The sequence below is a fragment of the Theobroma umbraticum genome, unplaced genomic scaffold, assembly GCF_002168275.2.
Source record: "Theobroma umbraticum cultivar Fairchild unplaced genomic scaffold, ASM216827v3 scaffold_67.0, whole genome shotgun sequence".
In the NCBI taxonomy this organism is placed as follows: Eukaryota; Viridiplantae; Streptophyta; class Magnoliopsida; order Malvales; family Malvaceae; genus Theobroma; species Theobroma umbraticum.
In genome coordinates, this window is record NW_018397262.1 from 7568340 (window position 1) to 7589937 (window position 21598).

The 21598-nt window shown below is 36.5% G+C and overlaps 3 protein-coding genes across 8 annotated transcripts; 1 reads left to right on the forward strand and 2 right to left on the reverse strand.

Annotated features, from left to right (window-relative positions):
* Positions 1 to 197: 197 nt before the first annotated feature.
* On the reverse strand, positions 198 to 6462 carry LOC110418997 (aconitate hydratase, cytoplasmic-like). The gene is made up of 19 exons (XM_021431849.2): positions 6013 to 6462; positions 5752 to 5853; positions 5485 to 5645; positions 5307 to 5399; positions 5014 to 5199; positions 4658 to 4819; positions 4412 to 4556; positions 4167 to 4309; positions 4001 to 4057; positions 3831 to 3910; positions 3656 to 3731; positions 3186 to 3371; positions 3030 to 3097; positions 2785 to 2903; positions 2289 to 2410; positions 1861 to 1959; positions 1282 to 1761; positions 1099 to 1197; positions 198 to 979 (listed from the first exon to the last, which is right to left on the reverse strand). The coding sequence occupies exons 4-19, from the start codon at positions 5358 to 5360 to the stop codon at positions 665 to 667; spliced, it is 2391 nt and encodes a 796-aa protein (XP_021287524.1). The 5' UTR covers positions 5361 to 5399; positions 5485 to 5645; positions 5752 to 5853; positions 6013 to 6462; the 3' UTR covers positions 198 to 664.
* A 9776-nt stretch (positions 6463 to 16238) lies between these two features.
* Positions 16239 to 20428, forward strand: LOC110419273 (senescence regulator (Protein of unknown function, DUF584)). Of its 6 annotated transcripts, none has more exons than XM_021432260.2 (4): positions 16239 to 16651; positions 16772 to 16836; positions 16921 to 16983; positions 17144 to 20428. In XM_021432260.2, the coding sequence occupies exon 4, from the start codon at positions 17154 to 17156 to the stop codon at positions 17796 to 17798; it is 645 nt and encodes a 214-aa protein (XP_021287935.1). In that variant the 5' UTR covers positions 16239 to 16651; positions 16772 to 16836; positions 16921 to 16983; positions 17144 to 17153; the 3' UTR covers positions 17799 to 20428. The 6 variants fall into 6 exon arrangements, 5 of the variants coding, with proteins under 5 accessions (XP_021287935.1, XP_089640157.1, XP_021287933.1 ...); XM_089784031.1 differs by having other exon boundaries at positions 16772 to 16816; XM_021432258.2 differs by lacking the exon at positions 16772 to 16836 and having other exon boundaries at positions 16239 to 16771.
* On the reverse strand, positions 20226 to 21431 carry LOC110419272 (heterodimeric geranylgeranyl pyrophosphate synthase small subunit 2, chloroplastic-like). The gene has a single exon (XM_021432256.2). It carries the CDS (start codon positions 21301 to 21303, stop codon positions 20401 to 20403), a length of 903 nt encoding a protein of 300 aa, XP_021287931.1. The 5' UTR covers positions 21304 to 21431; the 3' UTR covers positions 20226 to 20400.
* Between the last annotated feature and the right edge of the window lie 167 nt (positions 21432 to 21598).

Here is a 21598-nt window from a genome sequence, read left to right on the forward strand (position 1 = left end):
TACCTTTTTAGTATAAAAATGATACTATTAATGACATTATATCTAGTCTTTACATTATGTTCTTGTAAGAAAGCTAAACTATCTTAAAGCTTTTCGCTCTACACTACAAATTAGATAGAGGCTAAAGAGAATGAAGTAGTGATTTACATTTTCACAACAATAGTGCTTTACATTGTGATGGTACTTTAGGATTCATATAAATTCAATCTGTTGAAGTATATTATTAATAGATCAGAAAAACTATTTACTTGATCTTCAAATCAATTCATATGTTCTTAGAAAATAAAATTCCAGTTTTTTCTTTTATCCAAAAATAAAAACATCCATTGTCATTTTCTTCTTTTCCTACTCTAATTAACAACAGATATGAACAACCCCAATTCCCCAATAACCTAAACACCGGTGCATTTCCTGGTATTACTGAGAACCTTGAAAAATCTGTGCTACTGATTGTCTGCTGAAGAACCCCACTACCCAGGAAAACTTCAATCAATGCAGATTGCAATGTGAAGAGGCTGCTGATTTGAAGCTAGATTGCCTAATCCTTGTTCAGGTTACGAATGACATATGGAAGAATGCCTCCATGATTGAAGTACTCCAATTCCACCGGCAGAAAAATTATCATGCAAGTCAAAACATTTGTTCATATGCATAAAGCCATTGATTATGGCTCTGAATGCTTGGCAAAACCTTCCCCCTTTTCTCTTCCTAAAACTCTTATGAGTCTTTGACATAACTTTGTGTCGAACCGGGCTGTGCATGTGAACGATTTGCCAGTGTCAGTTGTGATGGTAACACCTTGGCCGGGTCTTATCTCCTTTATTTTACTTGGAAGGTCAATTGTATAGCGCTCATGACCTGTTAATCCTAGAAAATCTGCATCCTCACCAGGCTTGAAACAAAGTGGAATGATCCCCATGCCAACCAGATTACTGCGATGGATTCTCTCGAAGCTCTTAGCAATCACAGCTTTGACTCCCTGGACAGAGCAGAAAAACCACTGGGGATGAAAGGGTGAATAGGAGAAGATAGAGAAGATGTGAAGAAACATAAAACATGATACTTGGATGTCAAGAAACAGTAAGTATGTGTCTGCACCAGTAACATTGAGCCCTTGGCAGCCCAATCTCGTGAGCTGCCACTTCCATAATCTTCTCCTGCTAAGATAATAGTGTCCTGCCCAGCGGCCTTGTATCTCTGCAAGTTTATGATATTTCACTGTTTGGTAAATGTGGTCTAAGCTGCAGTAAAGTATTTCTAAATAACAATACCAACACTCACCATAGCTGCATCATATACATTAAGCTTATCTCCTGTTGGAATGTGAATTGTCTTTGGACCAACTTCTCCCTTCAAGATCTTGTTAACTATGCGGATATTGGCAAATGCACCCCTTGCCATCACTTCATCATTGCCTCGATGACTACCATAAGAATTGACGTCCCTCTGGTCCACTCCATGCTGAAGAAGATACTTAGCAGCAGGGCTATCCCTGTGGATACTACCGGCTGGGGAAATATGATCGGTAGTAATACTGTCACCAAAATTGAGTAAGCAATATGCATCTTTCACTTCATGAGGGCCTGGTGGTTCTGCTGTCATGTTTTTGAAGTATGGAGGCTCATGAATATATGTTGAGTTTGGATCCCAAGAGTAGAGAGTGGAAGCAGGGACAGCAAGCTGATTCCACATAGGATTGCCCTTTCTGATAGCTACATATGCACTCTTGAACATATCAGGCAGCACGCTCGATTGAGCCAACTGTCAGAGCATAGAGGTACACAATTATTTTGGCTGACAATGTTAAGACAACATTTGTCCATTTTCTGAAATAGTTTCCCCAAGCACATCATATTTTACCTCTGCAATCTCTTCATTGCCAGGCCATATATCCCTGAAATACACGCTCTTACCATCTTTTCCTGTTCCAATAGGCTCTTTCTCGAAGTCAATATCAACCTGAAAGTATGACAGCAAGGAGTAAATGATTCAGCACCAGATTGCAAAGTTGCCAAACATGTTGGCAAAGAAAAAATCAGGTATCCTCTTAAATTACAACTCTTCCAATTTCAAATTGATAATCTTGGTTGATACTGCATTTGGTGTCTTGCAAAAGCCAAAAGGCCAAGAAGTAACACGATTTGCTCCTAATTTTTGGAACTCAATTGCTTGCATATTGAATGGTATCAACTAGATTGTCCAAGTTCTGAAGCATGTCTACCCTTGAAGTAAAGCAATCAAGACCAGCAGAAAAACATGAGATGTAGAAGTAATGGTCGTATACATACCGTGCCAGCAAGGGCATAGGCAACAACTAATGGAGGTGAAGCAAGATAGTTAGCTCTTGTCAGTGGATGAACTCGACCTTCAAAGTTTCTATTCCCGGAAAGAACTGCCGCAGCAACTATATCTATAAGAGCAATCAAGATAGTAATGAGTGAAGTTGAATGACAGTAAAATGTAGCAGGTGAAAAATGTGAAAGCCGATAATTGCAGAAAAAATCATAAAGAACCTATAGGACAAACATAGATGAGGATGGTGAATCAAAGAGTTACACATGCAACAAGCTGGATTCGAAACAAGTTTAAGGAGCAGCCTATATTTCTAACTGAAAAGCATGAGCAATTCAGCATAACTTGCTGCAAATTTAACTGAAAAGTATCATTGACCCCAAACTGAGAAGAAAAGCTTTAATCCAAAGCTCTCCTGGCAATTCATAAGCAAGTATGCAGCAACTATTAAGAAATGAAGAAACAGTTTTCCCTTTAACACATTGTTTTTACCATTTTCTGAAATTGCAGAAGCAACTGATTTATCGAGTTCTCCAGAATTTCCTATACAAGTTGTACAACCATAGCCAACAATATTAAAGCCCTGCTGGTTCAGGTATTTCTGCAACCCACTGCAGACACCAAAACAAGAATCAAATATAACTATTTCATAGATATTTTCTTCTCTTCTTAAGAAGGAAGAGAAGCAACATCGACAACTAACTACTTCATTGAAATATAGCAAGTAATCCACATACCTCTGGAGCAAATATTTTGTCACAACCCCAGAACTAGGAGCAAGACTGGTTTTAACCCATGACTTAACCTGAGATATATAATAAAGTGAAATATATTAATACTTCCAAAGACTAACATGCAGTACGGAGTAACACATTTAAGAAGCCAGCACTAACCTCCAAACCGAACTCACAGGCCTTCTTAGCAACAAGTCCAGCGCCAAGCATGACACTAGGATTTGATGTGTTTGTACAACTTGTAATAGCTGCAATGACAACACTACCATGCCTAAGTTCAGCAGGTAGTCCCTGAAAGGTGAACTTTGCAACCTTATTCTGCTCTTTCTTTGGCACAGCAAAACCCTGCAAGGAAACAACGATCACAAGTTATGGCACTGAATACCAATATATGAGTACATGAAGAATGTGTTCATTTGTTTAACAACTGTGCATATGGAGGCAACCTTCAAATTAAAAGCCTCATATCCTCACCATGGGGGCTTTGTTGGGGGCATGCATATGGTAAGGTTTCACTAGAAAACAACTCCATTTACTAATGAATTGTTTCAAGTAAAGTAACACCACGGAAACTATTCATACAAGAGGCTTCTGATGAACCAAGTGCAAGGAAGCTGTCTGCATCTAACCTTGAATCCAAGTTTATTATCAAGACATGCATGCCAGTCGGCCTTCATTTCTTTCAAAGGGACTCGGTCATGAGGCCTGCAAGAACGCATCAAACAAAAAAAAAATTGTGAATCAGCTAAAAAGAGCAAATGAAAATGCATTGAATTAAGTGGCTAAGTTGGAAAAGGCACATACCTTTTTGGCCCTGAAACACAGGGTTCAACATCAGCAAGGTCCAAATGGAGATAAGAAGTGTATGCTCTTTCTTGTTGAGGCTGATCGTGACAATTGTCCTCTTGATGTCAGATTGATGATAGCAGTCTTAAATCTATCTTTCCTATCTAGCAGAGTTGAGGAAACACTACCTCATTGTAGTCGACAAACATCTTATTCCCTCGCAAATACGCTTCTATCAGTGACACCTGATCAGATATAAGAAGTATAGTCAGGCCACCAACATAACTTCAATAACCATACTAATTCGAGCAAGTTAAGGGAAGAGAGGAACAAGAAGGAAATGAAAGAACTCACTGTCTCATTACTTCTGCCAGTTAACTTAAGGTACTGCAGTGTTACATGATCTACAGGGAAGAAGCCCATGGTTGCTCCATATTCAGGAGACATATTTGCAATTGTGGCTCGATCAGCCAATGATAATTCAGCCTCACCCTCACCTACATGCACATTAAAAAAATAATGACAAGCATACAATCATTTACACTGGATGTTAATGGTTAAAATATACATTTTTATAGATTTGCGATCATAGAACTAACCATAAAACTCAACAAATTTGCCAACAACACCATGCTTCCGCAACATCTGTGTCACAGTCAAAACCAGATCGGTAGCTGTGACACCATCTTGCAATTTCCCAGACAACTTGAATCCAACGATGCCAGGCAATACCATGCTCATGGACTATAAATTTTCAAAATAAAGCATTAGAAAGCAAAGATAAAATTTAAGCTTTCAACTAGATAGCAATACCTGAGAATAAGGAAAACAGGGGCAGAGATTACCTGGCCTAGCATTGCTGCCTCTGCTTCAATTCCTCCAACTCCCCAGCCAGCAACTCCTAACCCATCTATCATTGTTGTATGGGAATCAATACCAACCACACTATCAGGAAATAGTATTCCGTCCTTGTTAAAGACAACGCGTCCAAGGTATTCCAGGTTAACCTACAAATTCATTGAGAGACATACTCAATGACAAAACATATGAAAAAGAACAAATAACAGAAAAGCATTGAGCCGGGATAAATTTCAGCAATGCTCATAGGTTTGACCCTTCACAAGGGATTAATGATATCTGATGGAGGAAGAATTATTGCCCAATGCAAGTTTCAGATACAAAATGGCAAAAATATCTTTACCTGGTGAAGAATTCCTGAACCAGGAGGAACAACAAGCATGATTTGAAAAACAGATGAACCCCATTTAATGAAAGCAAATCTCTCTTTGTTCCTCCGAAATTCAAGTTCCATGTTTGCTTGTACGGCATTTTCAGTTCTTGTAACATTAACCTGAACTGAATGATCAACAACAAAGTCCACTGGGACCTGAATGCAAAAATGAATAATCTGTTAACATGTTGCACCATCTACTGTCAAATATACTCATGCCAAAGTATGAAACCAAAAAGAGCATGTAATGATCAATTACAAACCAGTGGATTAATCTTGTTAGGATCATTGCCAAGATTCTTCATAGCATCCCGCATGCTAGCAAGGTCAACCACAGCTGGAACTCCAGTATAATCCTGGTATACAAGAGACAAAAAGTTTACAGTTTGCTAAAGAAAATCCTAGGATAATTTTCAATGATCACTTTGTGCTACGAATTACATGTAAGAGAACACGAGCAGGCTTGAAGGGGATTTCAACTTGCTTCGGTGATGTATTCTCCCAATCAATAATCTTTTCAACATCATCCTTGGTAACTTGAAAGTTGTCACAATTACGTATAGCAGATTCCAAAAGGATCCTTATAGAGTATGGCAGATGGTCTGCAATATTAGAACAAGGAGGAGTTAAAAACAAAGAAAAGGAAAGGGAAAGATGAGTTCTATGCAGTCATACAGTCAGTGCAGAAGACAGTGAAAGAAACCTTACCTATTCTTGGATCATTCAAAGCAGGTAAGCTATAGAATTTGCCAAACTAACCCCCACGCTTGGGAAGACTCGTTAGTATTGCTTTGAAAGCATGTTCAGAAGCTGAGCAGATTATAAGAAACACAGCACCTATCAGTAAAACTTCAATAATCTGAATTTGACAAAGTACGAGCCATGGGTGCAATCTTGATCAGTCTTTGAAAATTTCCCAGAAATCAAAAACAAAACCAAAAACAGATAATCATGAAAACCATTTCATACCCAAATTGAGTTGGGGTGCCATAAGCCTTTTGTCAACAGGCTCTTCACAAGCAAGCATCTCTCTTTCAGTTCATTAAGGACTATATGTATTAGAAGGGGTTTCTTTTTTTCCTTTTTCCTTCCTCTTTGCTCGGAAGAGAATACAAACCGCTATTTGTCTATGACCTGTGTTTCCTTTCATTCTATTCCCATGGGATATTAGAGCGTAATTTTCAAGTCTGTTCCGGTAACTCTGGATAAGTAATGGACATTGGTGGCGTCGCCCTGTAGGCAAAGATAGCGATTTGTACTAGGTAAGATGTGCCGTTTCAAAATGAATTTCTTCTTAAGTAACTTGCCAAATTGGAGCTTTCTGACTTTTATCTGGTACCAGTATGACTCTCATGAAAATCTTCCCTCTTTCTGGGAAAGTGGCAGACCAAAGATGGAAGAGTATTAATATACCAAAGATGGAAGAGTTTTATCAGTGGATTTTGCATGATCCACAAATTCCATTTCTGTCAATTACCAATCGAAAGAACAGGAAATACAGCCCGGATGACAGTTCAGTTTGTCAGATATACTATCATTGTCCATACTTAGTGGTTCAGGAAGAGGGCAAATCAAACTTGTCTTCAAGGGGGGGAGGTGCAACTGCCCATTTAGGCCCTTAGTTAGGCAGTCGCCACATTCCATGTTTTCCACGACAGATAAGTTGGCCAGCTGGAAACTAATAGGGAGGATCAAACATTGAGGGCTAAGGTGAACAGAATCAGTAGGGGAGAAAAGTGGGAAGCCCCATGGGAGTGGGTCAGGAACAGCATTCACTGGTGCAGAAAGAAAGGAAAAGCACAGGAATCTTCCGATTATGAGGAAAAAATAAAGAGCAACAATGTGATAAACAAGTCAACAAATTGCAATTTAGTTGCTTTAATTCTCAGCAACCAGTTGCAGTCCTCGGACTCAGGAGTATCTGATGCTTCCCCAGCTTGTCAACCAGACAGGAAAAAGAAACACCAGAATAAGAGCATCATCAACACCAAAAGCAATGAATTATGTTGAGTTTAAATGTTTTACAGGACAACAGATGTAGCCGTGGCACTTCCTTTTAAACATCCAAAAATCATATTTTAGTATCCTTCAAGATATCCCTGATATTGCCAAATAAAGCTTTTCAAGATCTTGACCTCCAACTTTTTACCTGTAAATTATATATATACTCCTGGTAGAGTAGTACCAGCAACAAAGAACATAAATGGGACGTCAAAATTAAGAGAAAGTTGATGTAGAAAAGAAAAGATAATGAAAACTCTGAGGTTATTAAGGATTAATATACACTAAAATACAAAATTGACTTTGCATGGGCAAAGTAAAGTGTCAATTCCATATAACTTCAAAATTCCAAAAAGGTCTCTGTCCTGACTGTTTTCCATGATAAAAGATCTAATAAAAAAAAAGCAAGAGATAAAGGAGAAGTCACTCTCACTTGTAAAAAGATCCAAAAGAAGAAATATGCCACTAAAACAAATTGACCCACCACCTCATGACTGCATGGAAATTGTTGGTTCAGGTTATGATTTTTTATTATACCAGAGGTAAATCCGCATACTGTCGGCTCAGCTTGTACCCTTCAGAATGCGGTTCACCCATCAAACACATCACAATTCTCCTCTTTTAGTGTCTATGTGGTAAAATTTGATAATCCTGTTACTACTTTTGTTCAAGCTTCACAACCTCTCCTGAAGCCTCCACGTGACCAAGTGCGGCTTCTTTAATGTATAGTATAGATTACTATGTAGATCGGAAACGTTTAATTCATGCACTAATAAATTCAACATCAGGCCTCCAATTTTTCGATGATCTTTTCCTACTCTAATAACCAAGAGAAGTCACGTGGTTGAGTCCAGCCCTAACTGTCCTTGCATTTCCCGCCTTACCCTTTCTGTCAAGCCCCGAAACTTTTCCCTCTCTTCTTACTCAGCCCTGAAATTTTCCCTCCCTTATTTTGCCGCCTCTCAAACACTCCTCTTTTTATTGGATCGAAAAACCCCGTCTTTCTCCCCAAAGAAAAGAAAAAGGAGAAACCTTGCTCCGTATCCATCTAAAGTTTCCCCAGAAACTCCCAAATGAAACCCATTTCAAGATCCTGCAAAGCTGAAGCATTCCACAAGTATCTAAAGCCAGGAGCTTTAGCCCAATTGAGAGACTCCAAAATCAATGCCAGATCCCACAAGCTAAACTCAATACGACTTGACTCAGTCCCAACTCAGATTCCAAGCCAAACCCAGATCCAAATTTCAGATTTTGATCAAATCCCAAGGTTCCTGAACAAGATCTATGGTGGTCCATGTTGTCTTCAAAGGAAGAAGCTTTTGGCTACTAAATCTGTTTTGCTGGTCAATTTGGAAACTTCTGGTCAAAGCTTAGAATCTAGGGAGAGTAGAAGTAATAGAAATGGTGAAAATTTGTTGATTAATGTGTTAAATAATGATGTTGTTGCTCATTGAATCAAGTGGTCAATGAAAAGAATGCGTTTTCTTTCTTTGCTTTCTATTGTAAAGTAGCTTCCTTTTTGTAATCTTTGATTTTCTATAGCAATTGAATTTGAAGTCTAGTTTACAATTACGTTGAAATTAACCCCAAAATTTGTTTCCTTTTGTTGATGAAACAAGTGTTGGTACGTTATAACTGCTGATGTTTGATTTTTGATTGAAAAAAGTGCAGTTACTGCGAATGATTTTTCTCGTAGGGAAGTCAATGACGTTTTGTTGATTTAACTCAAGATTAATTTTCTTGCCCATATGTAGTCAATCAAAAGGACATGTAGTTGTTTGTCTTATTCACATCTTTAATTGTGTCTCTAGTTTGTTCTAATTTCATGCATCAAAATGACAAGGACAAGGAAGGATTTGCCAAATTGCAGTAATGGTTGATGCTTTCTCGGTTGAATCAATTGTTGTGGATGGGCTACAAAATGGATTGTAGTTTTTATATTGAATCAAGTTTACAAAGACTTGAACTGGGGACATTTATCTTAATGGTTTCTATCTAACCAAAGTTTACAATTTAACATGTGTTCCAGCTCTGCTGGGGAAATTTCTGTCCTGGGATCAAAATCTCAAGTATTCCAATTTGTCTTGTCAGAACGCAGGACTGTCTAAGTTGCTTTATGGTTCATAGTTGAGAAGTTGCTATGCAGCAATGTTTCTGTTTAGGCTGATATAAGCATGTTTGGCATCAATTACTAGATGATCTAATAAAAATGCATATAGCATGAAGAGAAACTTGGGAATTAGAACTATAATATATTGATTCAAGGGGTCTTCAATCAGTATGACAACAAAATTCCTAAGCTTATTAGTTGAAATTTGTGAAGTCTGAAGAATTCTGCATTTCTTAGTTCTTACTGCCAAATTTGTATACAGCTTTGCTGAAACTAGACAACCGATGTTGTTCACAAAATCTCTATCAGTTTTTCCCAATTGAATGATTAGCCCTTTATGTTTATGTCATTATCCTGGATCTTGTCTTCTGAACCTCTCTGATACAAACCTTCCTCATGGGCCTTGGTTTACTAGTATTTGTTTTGGTAACTCAGGCCAATCACCTGCATCGATGTTATTCGTGTTTCTTATCTTGCATAGCAAATTAATCCAAAAATTGCTGCTTGTTTTATAATTTTAGCTTTGAAACGATGGCATAGGTGTTGATAATTTTATGCTGCTCGGCAGTTGTTCGAATGTGTCAAGAACAGCCAGTGCGTCTTTCAAGCCTAGAAATGAAATTAGCAACAATTCATTGATTTAACTCAACATTAATCCTTTTTTTCCTTCGATAGTCAAACATGTTTGAAAGGGAAATCATCATGCTGAAGGCGGCATAATGTTGTACAAGTATGAATGTTCATGACGAATACTCAAGATCTTATCAAATTGATCCTCTGGTTCAGATATGGAGGCACCGTATCCATTCTTTTTACATGGCACCATAGCATTACCCTTCCGAAGATTCTGAACTCATTCCTAATATCCTTACTCCTCTAGGTTCTCTACTTTCATCCATTTAAAAGGAGAAACATATTGAAGAATTTGTTAGTATGGATTTGTGAAAAATATAAGATATTGCTGTTTCTTTCATTTTGAATCAGGTCCAAGGTTTTGCACTTGAATAGATAAGATCTACTATTCCTTTGATTAGGCATCTCACCTGAGCATCTGTCCTACTCTGTCACAAAAAGTTTGTGTATTGAGACTGACTGCTGTTAAAAGCTGAAAGTGTTACTTGTAGGATTCAATTAGTCTCTGCTTTTGCTTTGGTGAAAGGATAACTAGGAAGTTAAGAAGTGTGACATGCTGAATGAAGGGTTATTACCAGAGACATTAAAAATTTTAAGCTCTTGTATTGTAGTTTGGCATTAAGTATCACCATTTGAGAATCCTATAATTCTTATTGGGAGTGTGTAGCGTGTAGATATTTCCTTTTCCCGAATGAATAATGAAGCCTGTATGTTTCTATCACTTCTCAGATCTAGCTAACCAATAGTTTGGGCCCCAAAACATAGTCCGTTCTTACCTGTTCTGAACCAAACTTGTCATTGGCCTGTGTTTGCTAACTGTGATCTAATGATGAATGATCTATCATCTCTTGAATGTCACTTTAGTTTTCTGAACTAACTAGAAAAAAAATCTTAATAGCTAGTCCAGAATATCAACTCATAAAATTGAAACGCCATGGCTTCTCTGGCATCATGTAACAAAACCAATCAGATTCTGGAAGTTATGTGCTTTTGGAAGGTCTTAAATGTTATGAATTTGAGATTTTCTGGTCTTTAACTTGAGGGTCCTGGTCACTTTTGTATTGAACCATTTGATAGGTTTAGTTTCCTTGTACTGAGTTTCTAATTCTTCAAACCTTTATGCTGATTCTGCCTGAAACATGAGCAGTTCCTTTTTATGCATCTGTTGTTCTTAACAAGTTTGATCAGCTGAGTCAAAGTCGACTATTCTGTCTTCTGATCTTGGAAAAGAAAAAAAAATGCCCTCCAGAACAAATATGATACTGGCAAGATCCTAAAGATAATAGTATTCCAGATTTCACTAAACCAAGCAGATCAATAAAGAGACCAGATGCTTGGAAAGTATAGTGCTTTTGTTAGTTATCACTTATCACATCCTTATGTTAGTATTATTACTTTTTGAAAGACCAGCTATTAACAATGCTTGGACTTTACAATAAAAGCTTCAAGCATGAATTTCGGTCTTATCAGTGCTTTTGGATTCAGTTGCAGTCGGATAATAAAGTTCCCACCACCCATAAAGTGAAACTAAAAGCTGAAAACAACTACACAGAATTTGCACACATACAGAGAATATGAGTAACATCAGGTTATGCGGACATTCTAACCATGTTTGGGTATATGTTCATATGATACCAGAAACTAATATGAATATGAGGTAATTATGAAGAGGAATCTGACGGTGCAGTAGTCCTGAAACCTGCAGTTCTTGAAATTCTTTATAGTTTTAGTTGATCCTTCACTAAATTTTCTCAAAGATGGAACCTGACAGGGTTTTCAAACTTCAGGTGGCTTCTCTATTTTGCTTGCTAGGCAAGGTTGTTTACCTTCAAGATAGTGTCTGTTTTCCGAAGATCTAATACATGAACTGAAGTGACTTTTCATGGATTTGTTTAAGTACTTGACTTCACATACAAGTGTTTCTCTGCAATTATTCAAGACACAAAGAAGTAAATCCCGGATTGAGTTGAACAGACTCAATGCAATGATTATTCTCTGAATTTAAAGGATGATAGATGGAATCTTGTTCTTATCCTAAAATCATCCACATTTCAGTCATGAGTGCTCATCCTTTTCCTCTAGGTAAGAGAGCCCATGTCTTCACCTTAAAATGGCAGTTTCAGCTTGGCGGGATCCTCAGTCCTCACATGGGGTTTTCCTTCCTTTGTCTAATTGATGGGAGATGAGTTTGATGAATCAAGGACAACCTTTTTCTTTTTCCTGAAAATGCTATCAGGTTCCCCTTTTACTGACTTCCCTTGTCTACACTATTCTACTGATCAAGGTAAACTCACCTTGAGAACCAAGTGCAGTAATGAGTAGCCATCAATTTACTATCTGGCTACAGTAAAAGGTCTTTGAACTTTTAAGACCAAGTAAAAAGATTCTTAGTAATTTAATTAGTACGAGATTTTTTGAATCATCACGTCAATAATATTCTGTTTCATGTATAAATACAACAGATTTATCGCGTAATATGAATTAAAAAAATTTTAAATTATATATCTATTTTAAAAATTTAATATAATATTAAAATAGATAATATTTTCGTTCGTTATTATCTTTATAAATTTTTTTCGTAATTTCACATTAATTAAATTAAAATATATTTGTCCAAAAAGACATAGATATCAATGCAATTGACTGGTGAGATTCCATATACTGCAGCAGGAATCTGCAGCTGATTTCATTTTACAGTCAAGAATTTCTTCCTGCAGGCAAATCCATGATCTCCATTTTCTCATTCACTGTATTGATCACTTTCACCACAATCATAATAAAGTAATTATTCTTCTCATGATGTCGAGAGCTTTGAAGGGCTGATTCTGTCACATTCAAAGATCAAATTTTAATCATGGAAACCTTGACAACCACCTTTTCCTTCTCCTCGAGAAAATGGTATCAATTCATATTTCTTCCTCCATGAAAGCACCCATTATAACGAAAAGCTTTGCTACAGTATTAATTTTGTAGTAATAATACGATCGATAATCAATTTTATAAGATTTATGACGTAAAAGATCTATTGAAATGATGACGACAAAACATTAAGACTTGTGGCATTATTAATTGACTAATCTTTCGTAATTAAACACTAAAATTAAAAATAATTAAAAAAATAATCTTGATAATCTAATTTTGATCTTCTCATATCAAGACAAACATTTTCATTTGATTGTTTTTATTTATAATCATCGAAAATTATGTATTTCAAATTTCACAACATACGACAATTATTTTAAATTTTTACAAAATAATTAAAAACAATCACGACTTTCTAATTTAAGATGATGATTGTTTCTATCATGTACATACATTTTTTTTTATGTATTTTCATGTAATATAATTGTGTTTGAAACGTATATGTTTTCAAATCATCTAAACTTATTCTCTTCATAATTTTTTCTTTCACTTGGTGTCGGCTATACAGTAAGACTGAAAGGAGGACCCACGAGGAAGACCATTTAGCCTTATGTGGCCGCCGCACTCGTGTAATTTTTGTTTGCCACCATGAATCTACCATGGAGCATGAATCTGCAGTCTTATCAAGGAAAATTTTGACACAATGAGCAAAGCCAAGATTCCCTTTCTTATTCCTCAAGAAAATGCAGGAAAAGTTGAAAATGGGTGACAAGCATTGGGAAGAATCTCGTTGGTTTTGGTTAGATTTCTGTGGGAAATTTTGTCTCCTTCGTCACAGTGTTTTGAGTTGCCAAATTCGTTGAATGACGGCTGCCCAATTGCTTCGTGTGGGTCACATTTGGCCCGTTGATGGTATGAATCTGCCAATAAACATTTCCTTTTCCAGTTCCAATTTATTGTCTCATATCCACTCTAGAAACCCAAAATTTACCTCTATTTATCTATTGCACAAGGGGCTCATTCCCATTCCAAATCAAACATTTTTCATAAAACAATCTAACAGTTCTCGATTTTTTTTACTGAGTTTATATTTGATTCACGTAATAATCAAATGTCATCTTGTAAACGAGATGATAATATTTAATTCTTGATAATATAAAAAATTTATAAATAATTTTTCGACTTACGAATGTATTCATATCTAATCAATTCTATACTTTAGAATTTAAAATTTACTTCAAATTATCTACTACACATGGGTTCATTTTCATTCCAATTCATGCAACATTTTCCATGAAACATCTTAACAATTTTCGATTTTCATTTACGAGGTTTATATTTAATTTCAAGTAATAGTACAATGTCATTTCATATACGAGACATAACATTCAATTCATAATAGAATATAAAATCTATAAACCCTTTTTTTACCTGCAATTATATTCATTTGACCATGACCAAGGCCTTTCTCATTCGAAAATCAATTTCATTTACCAACAAATTGAAATTCAAAAGACTTTTTTCATAAAATTTCATAATAATTCCCTATATTCATTTATGAATTTATATTTGATTCACGTAAATATAAACTTTCATCCCATAAACAAGATGATAAAGTGTAATTCATGATAGTATATAAAATTTATAAACTTTTTTTCTTCTTTTACCTGCAATTGTATCCATGTTTGACCATGACTGAGCCACTTTTTCTTCCTTTCCTTTACACTTTTCCTTCCTTAATATAATTTCTTCGTTGCAATTACATGACACTTTTCCCTTGTCTTGCTTTGGCTTAAACTATATATCTATGTGCTGTAAACACCAAGTAGATTTGACATCATTAATGACTTAAAATTCAAGCTTTTGGCTATTATTTTAACAAACTAATTCAAGTAACTTTTCCAACATTATTTTAATGCAACCTTAAACAAAAAAACATCTCTTCAACTTGCATAAGCTCTGCTGAGATCAGTTCTGAGAGAGTAAAAAGACCCTTTTCAGCTATTTCCTTGAACTTACCACCCTTCACCGTAAAGCTCTAGTTGTTGAAGTCAGCGATTACTGAGTAGTTTTCAAAGCCAAGTTGAACTCAAGAATCATGGCTTTATTGTAGAATATATGCCAATTTTGCACGTGCCCCAGCCCCCATGGCTGCTGCTGCTGCTGCTGCTACAGCTACCCTTCAAGTAATACAAAGGCAAATATAAACCACCCAAACCAAACCAAACCAGACCAAGCAAGAACTTCTCTTGTAATAAATCAACATTAAATACTGTTTGACACTCAAAATTATTCGACCAATCAGTGATTGCCATGTGGTTCACGGATATTCCATCACGATACAATATTTACTTACAATGTTTATAATTACGGAATTTATATCGTAAAACTTTATTCATATGTATATGGTAATAGTAATAGTAATGGCTTTTTTTTTAATTAGTTAAAATATTTGAAAGAAGAGAATTGAGTTCTAACTTTTTAAGTCCATGGAAAGATAGATCAATAATTGGTTCAAAGGCTTTCAAGCAACAAGTTGCTTAATTGTTATAAAGTAAAAGAAGGGGGGTTTCATCTCTTTTTTATTTTCCTATTTTTTATGCATTATTACCAACTTTCACATCTTCCTTTCCAGCCCAATTTGGCTAAGACAAAACCAAAATAAAATACTGCAAGGGTAACAGGGGAGACAGAAATAAAAAATAAAAAAAGGGTATTAATTAGTAAAATAAATAGTAGTAAATTAATAAATAAAAAAGGGGGCAATCAAGAGTAGCACCAAATCCTGCTTATCTATCAGCTGGTTTATCTATCTGCTTGTTTTCTTATAGTCTATTGAATTATGTGTTTATCCATCTGCTTGTTTATGCCCCTTTGACTGAAATTGAGTGCATCCATTTCCTTCAACAAGACAAGAAAGACAAAAGCAAATAAGCACTAAACATGTTTTGTTTTACTTTTTTTTGTAGCTATAAAATCTTGCATAATTGATCATTATGCTCATTAGTTGCTCCAGCCACTACTAATTGAATCAAATATAAGAATCTTATCTCTTTAATAAGGTTTTTCTCTTTTTGTGTACGTACGTGCACGCATAAAAAACCATATATAAAAGCTAAACTTTTAAATTTATTAACGGTTCACTCTAACATTTAAAGGGGTCTCTTACAAATCTAGAATTCAAGTCTCAACTCCTTTAACTATACTTTTAACTTCTTATATTACCCAAATCTGAGGAAAACATGAGAAAATGATTGGCCATGGTGGAAATTCTCAAATTAGCCTTTATTTAGTTTACTTAATCTCTGTTGCCAAGGAACATTTTTAAATGTCAACAAAATAAAAAAAAATAGAAGGATAAAAAGAAGGGAAAATTTTGGACAGTGATGTGATTTTTGTAGCAGAACAAGTGCCTGAGAGGTTGGTGTGAAATCTAAGGGTGTAGGAAGGAAATGAACCAAGGACAAAAGAAACAATTCTATTCAATTAAAACAAGTCTCAATTCTTTTGTCCTTATTAAGGCATCCCATTCCCACACATTTGCAAAGGGATTATAAAATGAGATAAAGATGTTAACCCCATAGTTTTATTTCTCTATACATTCAAGTGGGAGTATTAGAATAATCTGAGCAGTTCTAAGAAAACCAATGACCAATCCATTCCTGAGGATCAACTGCTCACTAATCAGTTCAATTCTGGCAATACCCAACTTTTTTTTCTTTAATGAAAAGCTTTTTAAGGGTACTTCGTCCAGAAATGGTAGTATAGATAAGAGAAGTTAGAGATTGATATATATCTGATTCACCTTGGAGGAATCCCGGTCTTGTAAGTGTATATAAGGAAGGCCAGTAAAATAGACCAAAACAAGTCCTAACACTATTTCCTTGTAGTTCCTTTGTCCTTCTCTGTCAAAGTCAGGTTCTTCAAGGACTAAATGGAAATACTTAAGGCAGTAGGCACTCATTCATAGGAGAGAAAGGAAGAGATTTGTAAAGACAAAAAGTAAGGTCTGTCTTATTCCTTGGTTGTTTTGTTTACTGCCCTTTGTCTTGCTTTTTGCCTCTTTGAGTCCCTCGGCAAAACCTGCCATCGCTGAAAGTTTTTTGTATCGATTTTCTGTAGGTAAAAAATCTGAATTTAGGAGCTTCTGTGATTCTGATGAACCAGGCAGCTTCTTTTTATGCATGGTTTTCCTTGTTCTTTTTGAGAAGAAAAGAAAGAACGTTTGCTTAACTATTTGTTTTCATTAAAATTTCTTTCTCATGATGCAGATATAACCTCTTTAGAATCTTGGGAAAGTTGTGGCTTTTGGAGGTTCTCAATCCAGGGGAAAGGTAGATTCGTTTTTACCTCAATAAATCTTCCCTTTTTCTCTGACGTGATTGTCTTTTTTTTTTTTTTGGTTTTCAAAGAAACCCTTTGTCTCTTTGTATAAATCTGTGCTAATTTGGAGAAAACTTGAATGTGAAAGTGAAGTCTATGATGTTGGTGTAGGAATTCAGCAATGGAAGATAGATATACTTTTTCCAGGCAGGGCAGCGGTGTATGGAGAGCCTTGAGAGATGGGGATTTTGAGGAAGAAGATGTTTGGGCAGTTCTCAAGGAAAGAAAAGATTGTACTTCCAAGTTTGGCCAATCAATTGAATCCTATGCTCCTGTTAGAAGACACCTTCCAAGTGCTGCAAGAATGATCCCAAGAGCTTTCTCTGATATCAATAACATTAGCAATATTGACAGTTCTAGTTCCAGTTCCAGTCATGAGATAAATGGAGTTAAGCAGCAATCAGCTCCTGTCAACATTCCTGATTGGTCAAAGATTTCTAAAAACAAGTCAAAGAAGGCTTCTTCCAGGAATTATCCATGGCATGATGATGAGGGTGATGATGATGGGGGTGATGGCTATGGCCATGATGATAATGGGGTTGTCAATGGTTTTGGAGAGAGTGATGATGAAGAAGATGATGATAGAGAAGAGGATGATGAAGAATACAATTCAAAGGTGCCACCACATGAATTTCTTGCCAGGAGGCTTGCAAGGACTCAGATTTCTTCTTTCTCTGTTTTTGAAGGTGTTGGCAGAAAACTCAAAGGGAGAGATTTGCGGAAAGTGAGAAATGCTGTTTTAACAAAAACAGGTTTCCTTGAATGATGTTGTCTTGGGCCACATCATTGTGATCATAAATGGTAATGTCAATGTGGAAAAGAGTGAAATCTTTCTGGTTTCAAGCTAGTATTTGTCAGTGTTATGTTGTATATGAAGGTTTTGCATGGTTGCTTAGTCCTGAAGTTGTCTATTGCGTTGTCAGGGCATTAGAGATCCATTCTTATGTGAAAAAAAAATTGAATGAATCAATGATCCTTGCCATCTGGGTTTTCATTAGAACATATTCAAGCTCAGTTACAGTGATTTTTTATGATAAAGCTGAAACTTGTTTCTTAGCCATTAAATTTGCAGAGGCATCCTGCTATAAATCATAAGCATCATTGAAACAGTTCAGAGGCATGAAATGGTTATAAAAACTTGTCAATTTCATGGAAATGAAAGCATTGAGTAGGAAGATAAACAATGTCTGCATGGCAGAATTCATTGACGAGAACATCCATTCGAAAGCACTATGTTTCTCAGATTAGATACTTTGCTTCATGGCAGCATATGGGATTAAAGTAGGGTCCCTTGCAAACAATCCTGGAGAGGTGCAGACCTCATGAAATGAACCTCACCTATGTCAGGATTGTTCCAACCTTCTCAGTCAACTCTATTAAGTATCTGATATGTCCATATCAATCACAAGGTTGGACATGCCTGGCTAAGTACCAAAATTGGGACCATTGAGTTAGAGATCATGTTCCTTTTCTGTTTCTGTCATTTTAAGCTTGCGTGTAGGCAAATGAACTTTCATTCAATGAATGAGGTTTCATTTTTTCCTTTGATTGCTCTGTTGTCATTTTTCTTTCGGAAACTTTGAAACGATACACAGCAATGAACTTCACACGCAAATCATGAATTCGAATTACATGTTTCATGAGTGAGAACAAGGGAATTAGATCATAAACTAGTACAAGAGAATGCAATTATGGGAAATGACAAAATGGAATAGGAAAGTGTGAATGTGGGTATCCAACTTCAGATCTTTCATTAAGTTCCTGATGGTCCCAATAGTCAACACCTCCTGGATAGATTGACTCTATTAATTACATGTTTGTTGGATATTAATAGTGATAACTATCAAAGAAAAAAATGCATTCTCAAGGCATCCTGCTGGCAATTGAAAGAAAGCTAGAAGTGGTTTTAGCCTTAAAAAGCACATTTTCCATGACTCAGATTGAATGCAGTCCATATTTTAGCCTCAGCAGAAGTGGACCTGGGCTGCTTTTGCTCTATTAAAACTTGAATTGACATCAACTAGAACTGGGACAATGCCCACATATCATTACTTGCCCCGAACCCAAGTCCAAGGTGAAAGGTACTTTCCACCCACTTGAATTGTTCTTACCTGTACATGAGAAAAAAAGCCCTTCCCTTTCTTTTAATTTTGTTCTATTTTTGCAGATAATTCCAGAGACAGGGTTCTCATTTTCAGACTTCTTCTCCTGACGTGAGAACTCCACCAAGGATACCCAATCTGTCATTGATGTAGTTTGGGGATTTTCAACGTTCAAGTTAGAAAACAATTCAAGTTTTTACTTCCACTTGAAAAGGAAGAAAGAAGATAAGTAAGACTACTGCAGTAGTTGCTGTTGGCAAGAATATACCATCTTGAAGGCATATTTGAGTTTGAAGAACTCATATCACACAACAACAACCATTTGTTCTTGTGAACCAGAAACATCATAGTATTGGTATAAGATTTTGCCTTCCACAAGCTGCAAAATGTGAACAAATTCATTAACAAGATTATTTGATCCACACCCAGTTCTCTTCATTGTTCAAATCCTGGAAAACGATCACTGATAACACTGGAACTCATACCAAACAACAATCATTTGTTCTTGTGAATCAGAAACATCATGGTATTGGTCTAGGATTATGCCTTCCACAAGCTACAAAATGTGAACAAATTCATTAACAAGATTATTTCAACCAAACCCACTTCTCTTCATTGTTCAAATCCTGGAAAACTATTACTGATCACATTGGAACTCATACCACACAACAATCATTTGTTCTTGTGAATCAAAAACATCATATAGTATTGGTCTAAGATTATGCCTTCCACAAGCTACAAAATGTAAACAAATTCATTAACAAGATTATTTGATCCACACCCTGTTCTCCTCATTGTTCAAATCCTGGAAAACAATCACTGATAACATTGGAACTCAAACCACACAACAATCATTTGTTCTTGTGAATCAGAAACGTCACGGTATTAGTCTAAAGATTAAGCCTTCCACAAGCTACAAAATGTGAACAAATTCATTAACAAGATTGTTTGATCCGAACCCACTTCTCTTCATTGTTAAAATCCTGGAAAACTATCACTGATCAAATTGGAACTCATACCACACAACAATCATTTGTTCTTGTGAATTAGAAACATCATGGTATTGGTCTAAGATTAGGCCTTCCACAAGCTACAAAATGTGAACAAATTCATTAACAAGATTATTTGATCCACACCCACTTCTCTTTATTGTTCAAATCCTGGAAAACTATCACTCATCACATTGGACAAATACCAATATTCTGCTAACAAGTAACTATCACTGTCCTATGTTCCATGCATGTTTAGACATCAAAATAATAGACTCTAAGCATACATTAAGTTAGACTCAAAACAACTAGATATTGCTGCAATCTTTGCCTCATCGAACCCTTGCAATTCTTTGCTAGCCAAGTTCCTTAGCTCCTCCACCAATTTGTTCAACTCCTGGTCATGGCTTCGGATCCTGTTCAACATTCCTTGTATCTTCCCTATGTATAGACCATACCTTCTCATTTTCTCTATTTCCTCTTCACTTCCACCTCCTACTATTGCCCCGCAGGCAGCTGCACAAGCATGCAATGCACCTTCATATTTCTCACTGATGCGTTCGATCTCTCCGATGTAGCTGGCCTCTTTATTGCCCGATTGACAACGTTCTACTTCACAATACTGTCCATACATCATTCCTTGTGAACCTGCAGCACGTGTGATCTCAACCATCACACGTAAAACCCGCTCTGAGTCATTATGGACCGGATCGTCCGATCTAGCCAATAGCTCAAGTCCAGATGGTATCATTGCATCCCCAGTGAGCAACTCGATGTTGGGGCCGTATGCATGATGAATCATGGACTTTGGCCTTGAGCTCTGTGTCAATGGAAGATGCTCATGAGTGAATGAAGCTGCATACATGAGGTGAAGTGCGGATGCCGCCGGCAGAGCTTGATCCCGGCGCCCACCTACCAGCTCACAGGCCTCCACACATAACGCCGGTGCGGTGTTTTTTGGGCTGGCAAACGTCAAATGGTGCATGGGCTCAAAAACAGAGAGAGGTTCTCTTACCGGGATGGCCTGCTTGAGATGGGCTTCAATGTCAGCGTTTATGGAGGCCCAATAGGACTGGTTGCATGACATGGTAACCTTCATAGGTTTATAAGGCATGGGATTTGGTCTACAGGGAACTCGCAACAATGGGTTGCCATTGATGTGGGAGAGAGCTCTTGCCATGGATGAGAATGAGGAAGCTTCAAGCTCGAAAGGAAAAGAATGGCGAAGAAAGAAGCCTTTGGCTTTTGGTAGATGGGGTTGTGGAGGACAAAACGTTGTGGGTACAATTATATGAATTATGAGATGTCATCATTTCTAAGTTAGATTTTTTTTATAAATACCATTTTGGAATTATTAGATGGTAGTTCTATTGGTTTGTGGGAACCACACTAGGGACACATCTTTTTGCAATTACAACCGCAAAAAAATTAATATTTTCTCCCTAAAACATATAAAAAAATATCGATCTAACTTT